The sequence below is a fragment of the Brachyhypopomus gauderio genome, chromosome 6 (genome assembly GCF_052324685.1).
Source record: "Brachyhypopomus gauderio isolate BG-103 chromosome 6, BGAUD_0.2, whole genome shotgun sequence".
Lineage (NCBI taxonomy): Eukaryota > Metazoa > Chordata > Actinopteri > Gymnotiformes > Hypopomidae > Brachyhypopomus > Brachyhypopomus gauderio.
The window spans coordinates 34,360,014-34,369,490 of NC_135216.1; the positions used below are offsets into that span (position 1 = coordinate 34,360,014).

At 48.3% G+C, this 9,477-nt stretch overlaps 1 protein-coding gene across 2 annotated transcripts in view; it reads left to right on the plus strand.

The window, feature by feature from the left end:
* The window catches only part of LOC143517783 (shisa family member 6), an 82,154-nt gene that overhangs the window by 19,615 nt on the left and 53,062 nt on the right, over positions 1-9,477 (plus strand). For both annotated transcript variants that reach the window (XM_077010599.1, XM_077010600.1), the window contains exons 3-4: positions 2,241-2,398; positions 7,117-7,209. In XM_077010599.1, coding sequence (XP_076866714.1) covers positions 2,241-2,398; positions 7,117-7,209 — 251 coding nt within the window. The remainder of the gene's footprint in view (positions 1-2,240; positions 2,399-7,116; positions 7,210-9,477) is intronic.

Here is a 9,477-nt window from a genome sequence, read left to right on the forward strand (position 1 = left end):
CTCCATTAAGAGACGGCACTGCAGAGAAGCTCCTGACCTATTAAAGCTCTTCAGGTAAACATGGGAGCTGACGAGGTGAAGTTCTGACCTTGTGATCAGAGGAACCCGTGAAGTCTTACGTGGGGATGACTTCTGATAAACACACTTTTTACAGGTAGTGTTTAAATACTCAAGGTAATTTTTAAATACTTGAAAAAGTGTTTATGTACCCGGGGTAGTGTTTGAATACTTTAGGAAGGGTTTAAGTTTTTGAGGTAGTATTTAATTGTTAGGCAGTGTTAATATAATTAATGTAGTGTTTAAATACTTGAAACGTTTAATTACTTGAGGTAGTGTTTAAATTTGTGACATTATGTTTAAGTGCTCAGGGTAGTGTTTGAATACTCAAATACTCAAAAGATACCCAGTGCATTTCATATCTGCAACCTGCATGTAAAAGGCTTAAAGTGATTGTCAGAAACCCAAGGAGTTTATCCCTCTGTGAAGCTACAGGCTGGGCACTCTCTCTCTCTCTGTTTCTTCTATCTCTCAGTCCCTCTCTCTATCTCTCTCTTTTTCTCTCTTTCTCTCCCAGGCAACTGGGCCACACAAAACCAGGTCACTTACATGGGAGCAGAACTTCAGTTAAAAAAGGCCTTCTCCTGGAAGGGAATAACTATTTATACATCGTCCCAAAGTCTCTCTCCCTCCCTCTCTCTCTCTCTCTCACACACACACTCACACACACACACACACACACATACACACACACACACACACACACACACACACACACACAATCACACACTCACACTCACACACACACGTGCTCTCTCTCTCCCTCTCCCTCTCTCTCTCTCTCACACACACACTCACACACACATACACACACAATCACACACAATCACACACTCACACACACACACACACACACATACACACAATCACACACTCACACTCACACACACACTCACACACACACTCACACACACACACACACACATACACACACACATACACACACATACACACACAATCACACACAATCACACACTCACACTCACACACACACGTGCTCTCTCTCTCCCGGAGACGTGGTGAGCCCATGGTAGACTGCACGCTCTGACTTTGACACAGTTACGGCTCCATTTCAGGCTGCGTTCGCACAGCTCCTCCTCCCCCTACAGCTCCTCCTACAGCTCCTCCTCCCCCTACAGTTCCTCCTACAGCTCCTCCTACAGCTCCTCCTGCCCCTACAGCTCCTCCTACAGCTCCTCCTCCCCCTACAGTTCCTCCTACAGCTCCTCCTCCCCCTACAGTTCCTCCTACAGCTCCTCCTACAGCTCCTCCTCCCCCTACAGTTCCTCCTACAGCTCCTCCTCCCCCTACAGTTCCTCCTACAGCTCCTCCTACAGCTCCTCCTCCCCCTACAGCTCCTCCTACAGCTCCTCCTCCCCCTACAGTTCCTCCTACAGCTCCTCCTACAGTTCCTTCTACAGCTCCTCCTCCCCTACAGCTCCTCCTATAGCTCCTCCTCCCCCTACAGCTCCTCCTACAACTCCTCCTCCCTACAGCTCCTCCTCCCCCTACAGCTCCTCCTACAGCTCCTCCTACAACTCCTCCTACAACTCCTCCTCCCCCTACAGCTCCTCCTCCTATAGCTCCTCCTCCTTCTACAGCTCCTCCTCTTCCTACAGCTCCTCCTGGCTGGTTGGTCAGGTGAACTATCTTTCCCTTTAATAAACACTAGGTCTTTCACAAATGTCTGGTGGAGTTGTGTTGTTGGTGTAGGGTTGTGTGGTGCATTGGCAGGGTCTTCCATTAAGCCACACCCCTGAAGCATCTCCTGGTAAGCCCCACCCCCTCCACCGAGACCAGTCAGAGATGCAGTACTAAAGCTCACATGCTTCCTGTGGAAAGTGTTGGGATGATCTCATCATGGATGGGAACGTTGCTGAACAATGTTTGTGGAAGTCGTAGCCAGGGAGGATTGTGTCAGGTGACTTGGGCTCTCCCACATTTCATTGTCCACAGTGCAGTAATATTGACTGTGTTTATGTCTAGGGCCACAGTGCAGTAATATTGACTGTGTTGTGTCTAGGGCCACAGTGCAGTAATATTGGCTGTGTGTTTGTGTCCAGGGCCACAGTGCAGTAATATTGGCTGTGTGTTTGTGTCCAGGGCCACAGTGCAGTAATATTGGCTGTGTGTTTGTGTCCAGGGCCACAGTGCAGTAATATTGGCTGTGTGTTTGTGTCCAGGGCACTGGCGGACATTTTGAGACAGCAGGGTGCGTCCTCCATGTCGCAGTATGAAGAGGAGAACATGGTGGTTGCGGTGGACGGCTCGCCCAAAGACAGCACCCCAGTCCGCAGCTCCAAGAACCACTACACACCCGTCCACAACAAAGCCAACCACGGTAAGCAGGAGAGTTTGTTTAGTCTATGAAACTGTGTCATTTTCCATATGTGTTTCATCTGGTGGTGCACTCTGATGTGGATTTAAGTAGTTCACTTTTCTTTAATTAACTAATGCGACATCAGTTGCTGCATTTTTTTTTTACATCAAAAAAATGACAGAAGTGGTTTGACTTTGTTCCCTCGTCTCAAGAGAAAAGTTTTGACTTTAAACAGAACTAACTAGATATGAGTTACCCTGGCAACAAGCATGAATTTGTGTATGTGTGTGTGCATGGACACACTCATTTTGGGTTTCATTTTATAGCCACTGCAAACTGCAGTGGTGTATGTGTGTGTGTGTGTGTGTGTGTGTGTGTGTGTGTGTGTGTACAGACTGTATTGTGGGTCTCAACTACAGGTTTTTTTTTGTGTGTACATCGGTGAATGTGTGTGCCCTCATTTCTGGGCCCACATTGCAGACTGTACTGGGTCTCTCAAACTGCAGCATTTGTGCACGTATGTGTGTGTGCGTGTGCGTGTGTGTGCGTGTGTGTGTGCGCGTATTCATATATGTAGCCTCATTTATGTGCCTCATGTTACACACACACTGTAGACTGTGTAGTGATTCAAACTGCAGTGTGTGTGTGTGTGTGTGTGTGTGTGTGTGTGTGTGTGCACCCATATCTCACACACACTGCAGACTGTACAGTGACTTTCAAACTGCAGTGTGTGTGTGTGTGCAATAACAAACAGTTTGAGGGCATTCTTCACCATCGCAGTGAGCTGCCAGGTGGGCGTGGCTTTGACGGACACCTGGGGGCTCTTCTGCACATTGTTGTGGAGACGGATGTGCGTGAGACGCTGCACACGTCACACGAGCTGCTGTTCACCACCACGCTACCACCGTCCTCAGCTGCATGCCGTAGCCATGACGACGTCCCCGTGTCCCCGTGTTCCCGTGTCCCCGTGTCTTGCTTACTCGGGGGGTTTCCTGTCTAGGTCAGCGTGCTCTGTGGCAGTATTCTGCAGGAGAGTGCCCAACATCCTTGGTATGGTCCTTGGTGTGGTTCTTGGTGTTTCTCGGTGTGGTCCTTGGCGTGGTGCTTAGTGGTCTGAGTGCTTCACACATGCTGCTGGAGATGAGTGAGAAGGTCCTGAGATGTGGGTGCTGAACCCAGAGGCTCTGAGGAACATCACAGAGAGCTTCAGTGCCAGAGTCCTGATGGCTGTGTGGTGCAGGACTCATTCATCACAGGCTGGCTGAGCTGAGGACGTTCTAACCTGCAGGGGAGAGGGTGTGTGTGTGTGTGTGTGTGTGTGTGTGTGTGTGTGTGTGTCTGCAGGGGAGATGGTGTGTGTGTCTGCAGGGAGAGGGTGTGTGTGTCTGCAGGGGACAGCAGAAAGGGGGTGGGTTTGTTTGTGTGTGTGTGTGTGTGTATATGTGTGTGTGTGTGTGTGTGCATTTAACTTTGTCAAAACTAAATGTCACAGTGTGATGTAAAATGATGTATTGAAGGGACATTTGGCTGATTTTCACAAAGATGTTTTAAACAAAAAATTCATCTTATTTATTTACTATGGCAATGAACAAATCAGTGGAAATGCAGAGTGTGTGTATGTGTGTGTGTGCGCGTGTGTGTGTGTGTATGTGTGTGTGTGTGTGTGTGTGTGTTTGTATAGCAGCCCTGAGAGCGTCTGAGGTTCAAAGTCTTTAATGATTTTCCTTTTTGAGAGTGCATTTGTGTGAGATTGGGATGCTGTGTGTGTGTGTGTGTATGTGTGTATGTGTGTATGTGTGTATGTGTGTGTGTGTGTGTGTGTGTGTGTGTGTGTGTGTGTGTGTGTGGCAGTAGTGGGAGTGTTCCATAAACTAGGACCTAACGATCTAGCGCTTAGAGAGTATATGGTGGAAACTGGGGGGACAGGTTATGGTGGACACTCGGACGTCTCAGTGCCCAGAGACGCCTCCCACTCAGAGTGGGGGATTGGTTATTCTAATAATCTTCATTTCTTTAGACTTTCATTTACATTAAGATTAATATTTATTCAGTTAGGTATATTTGATGGTACTCCTGAAAATTACTAAAACAAACAACTGCAAATTATAAAATATGGCAGAAACAAGCTAACCTAAGGGAGGGACTAAAAACACCTTGACAACGGCATTCCTAGCATACCTTGCAACACAATCCTGGAGTCCTGACGCTGTCCTGGAGTCCTGACGCTCTCCTGGAGTCCTGACGCAGTCCTGGAGTCCTGACGCTGTCCTGGAGTCCTGGAGTCCTGATGCTGTCCTGGAGTCCTGACGCTATCCTGGAGTCCTGGAGTCCTGACGCTGTCCTGGAGTCCTGATGCTGTCCTGGAGTCCTGACGCTATCCTGGAGTCCTGACGCTGTCCTGGAGTCCTGACGCTGTCCTGGAGTCCTGACACTGTCCTGGAGTCCTGACGCTATCCTGGAGTCCTGGAGTCCTGATGCTGTCCTGGAGTCCTGGAGTCCTGACGCTGTCCTGGAGTCCTGACCGAGACCAATGGAGCTTAACCTTTCCTGCTTCTGCGACTCATTAAGGGATGTTGAATGTGCTACTGTGCTGTCTCGAGGTTGCCGTGGCTGTTTGAGGGGCGGAGCTAGAGTTGGAGGCTGAACTCTCTGGGCCAATCATCTGAGGAGCAGCTTAATATAATATCTCATGGCAACAGGCACACCTTAGCAACCAGCATCCAGAGCAGGTAGCAGGTTTCTGTGGTGTCAACCCAGCTTCTTGCATCTGGGAGTGGGCTGCTGAAACCTGAACATCCCTTTACCAGCAGCTGAAACCTGAACATCTCTGAACCAGCAGCTGAAATCTGAACATCCCTGAACCAGCAGCTGAAACCCGAACATCCCTGAACCAGCAGCTGAAACCTGAACATCTCTGAACCAGCTGCTGAAACCTGAACATCCCTGATGTTCAAGTCTGAGACCAAAGACACACCTGTAAATACCTGCAGCACGCAACACCTTTTTCTCTAGTTTCCTTCTGTGCCTGCCTTTATGTGTGGAGATGTGCTCTGAGTATCTTCTGGGACGAGGTTGCTTGCTAACGGCACGGAGCACGCTGGTGCTCATTCCACTGCCACACTGCTGAGATGAGGATGAAGAGGATGAAGAGGACTCTGATTGATTTAATGGGACACGTTATTCAGAACACGTTCTAGAAATGTCCTCTCTACCCCTATACCCGCTCACTTGCTTCCTAGCTCTGCTACTATTGTGCAGTGTATGCACACACACACACACATACACACACACACAAACACATCCACACACACATACACACACACATCCACACGCACACACACACACACATACACACACACACAAACACATCCACACACACATACACACACACATCCACACGCACATGCACACACATACACACACAAATCCACATGCACACACATACACACACACACACACACACACACATCCACACGCACACACATACACACACAAATCCACATGCACACACATACACACACACACACACACACACACACACACACACACACACACATCCACATGCACATGCACACACATACATGCGCACACACACACACACACACACACATGCACACACACACACACACACACCCACATGCACGGACATACATGCACACACACACACGCACAGGCACACACACATGCACACACACACACACACACACACACACATCCACACGCACATGCACACACATACATGTGCACACACACACACACACATCCACACGCACATGCACACACATACATGTGCACACACATCCACACGCACATGCACACACATACATGTGCACACACACACACACACACACACACACACACACATCCACATGCACATACATGCACCTGCAAGTGCACACACACACACACACGCGCACACATACACACACACACCCTCACACACACACACACACACACACACACACACACACACACACACACACACACACACACACACACACACACACACACACTGTGTTGAGAGCGCCAGTGCCATCCAATTAGATTTTCAAAGAATTTCAAAGTTCCTCTTAAGATAACGGATAAAGGATAAAGGATAAAGGAGTTCTCATAAGGATGAAGATGAGGTTTCAGTCCCCACAGTGTATCCTTGTTACAGGTTCACATTGTGTGTGTGTGTGTGTGTGTGTGTGTGTGTGTGTGTGTGTGTGTGTGTGTGTGTGTGTGTGTGTATCTTAGACAAGGGAGTGTGTTTGTATTCCTACTGCTATGACGTATGCAGACGTTTGGTTGTGGTTGGGGTTAGGTGTAATCCCAGTGTGATGAGTTTCATTGTAGTGTTACTAGGGGAAACACTACTAACTTATGTCTCCATAGTGATGTTTTGTTTCACGTTCAACCTGTGTGTTGGCTAGCTAATATTCAAAAAGCTGACAAACTCTGTAGACTCAGGTGCAGGAGAAGAGTGGTAATGTCACGCGCCTGTTGCCTGCAGGTGTTTGACTTGTGCTGTCTGATCCTCGTCTGCAGCTTGCTGGGCCGAGCAGGTGCTGGCAACACGGAGGTCGTGGGTTCGAGTCCCAGCGAGCACATGCGCTGTCAGACCAATAAATATGGAAATTGCTGTGGTTAAGAACATGTGCCAAACAGCGGGGATGTTCTGTGTACCAAGTGGCATGACTTGAAGAGGCTGAAAATCGAATGCTTGAAGCTCTAACCAAGTTTGTTTTCTCTCGCAGGGCACCATGGGAAGGATCATTTGCGCGGTGGACAAGACATGCACGACTTCATCTCGTCTGGGTTCGTCACACTGGGGAGAGGTCACCTGAAAGGTACCAGCCTCTACCACGTACGAACACCAATCAGCTGCTGGTTTACTTCGCCAGGTGGAGGTCTGCCACACCCACATCATCACTCAAGCCTCACGCTACAGCAAGTGGAGAATGACAAAATATTCTACAATGGAAACAACTGGGTTCACCCCTATACATTATTCAATTAAACGTGTGTAGGTGTTAATGCAGGTACTGCGTGGTGCCTGGTTTTACACGACCTCATTAGATGGTTGTTTAATGGATTTTTCCAAAAGTGTCTGGAGGACGTCGGAGGGCGGAGATGTTCGCCTGCCCAACATCTCCGAGCTTCTCACGTTTACTTCGCTCCGCTAAGTGGACGCAGAGAAGTGATCCGGCGTAGCGCTGAACGGCGCATGCAGGGGACACATTAATGCGCTCGAAAGAGTCTCACAGCTCTCCAGCACACAGCTCATTTAGATAGAAATGAAAACAGCAAGCTGAGAGAGAGAGAGAGAGAGAGAGAGAGATGGAGGCAGAGAGGCGGGGAAACATGAAAACAAAATCATGCAGAAGAAAAATGAGAAAAAGGAGAGACAGATGTGAGGAGAAGAGGAGGCGAGTGCTCTCACCTCCCAGCACGGGGGTTTCTCCCCCCTCTGAGTGTGTGGCAGGGTTAGGATGTGCAAGCCTGCGAGAGAAAGCCGAACAGGGAGAGTGAGAGAACACGTCTGTGTACATGTGGAGCAAAGAGACATGTTGACAGTGCAATAATGATGTTTCCTAGAGCTAATTAGCAGACTGAAACAGCTTGTCAGAGTTAAAGGGGTCTGGTGAACACTGGGACGCCGCTCCCTCTCTCATAGTTCTCTTTGTTAACTCCCACAGACAAAGCCACGCATGCTAACACATTATCATCAGCACACAGACTGAATGAGAGAGACAGACAGAGAGAGAGAGACAGACAGAGAGAGAGAAAGGGAGACAGAGAGATCGAGATCATAGCTATGCACCATTCTTGTTAAAAGTCATCCTTAGTTCCGCTATATTACGACCTAGGCACCAGGACCCAGTATTCCAGGAGAACGCTGGTGTAGAGTGTCAGGCCCATCCCAGCCCAGCGGGAGTGTGACCACAGCTTTACTCCGGTCCGTTTCTCCCTACATAAAGTAATCAAGGATTGCAGAGATTTACTCTGCCTGGTCCAGGGAGTTGCTGGGAGGCGGGGCCTGGATGTGCTGGGAGGCGGGGCCCAGGTGTGCTAGGTGTGTATGGCTCAGGCACAAAAGACTGAGCTATACACTTTGACTTTGTTCAAACTTTATTCAAACTATGATTCCCTATTTTACAGTTTTGCTAGAGACTGCAGTTGTGATAGTAACAGCGTAGCACAAGGCTGGGTATGTTGTCATAGTAATAGCGTAGCACGAGGCTGGTATGTTGTCATAGTAATAGTGTAACACAAGACTGGTATGTTGTCATAGTAATAGCGTAACACGAGACTGGTATGTTGTCATAATAATAGCGTAGCACAAGGCTGGGTATGTTGTCATAGTAATAGCGTAGCACGAGACTGGGTATGTTGTCATAGTAATAGCGTAGCACGAGACTGGTATGTTGTCATAGTAATAGCGTAGCACGAGACTGGTTTGTTGTCATAATAATAGCGTAGCACAAGGCTGGGTATGTTGTCATATCGTAGCACGAGACTGGGTATGTTGTCATAGTAATAGCGTAACACGAGACTGGGTATGTTGTCATAGTAATAGCGTAGCATGAGACTGGTATGTTGTCATAGTAATAGCGTAGCACGAGACTGGTATGTTGTCATAGTAATAGCGTAGCACGAGACTGGGTATGTTGTCATAGTAATAGCGTAGCACGAGACTGGTATGTTGTCATAGTAATAGCGTAGCAAGAGACTGGTATGTTGTCATAGTAATAGCGTAGCACAAGACTGGTATGTTGTCATAGTAATAGCGTAGCAAGAGACTGGTATGTTAAAAGCAGGTCGTAGACTGGGTTCTTCATTTTCTCCCCATTGTAACAAGGTTTATTTAAGAGTTTAATGACTGGAGTAGATAACATGGATCATCCCTGTGTCCGTGTATCTATGTCTGTATCCCTGTGTCCGTGTATCTATGTCTGTGTCCCTGTGTCTGTGTGACACTGTATCCGTGTCCCTATGTCCCTGTGTCCGTGTGACATTGTGTCTGTGTCCATATGTCCGTGTGTCTGTGTCCATGTCCCTATGGCCGTGTGTCTGTGTCCGTGTCCCTATGGCCGTGTGTCTGTGTCCGTGTCCCT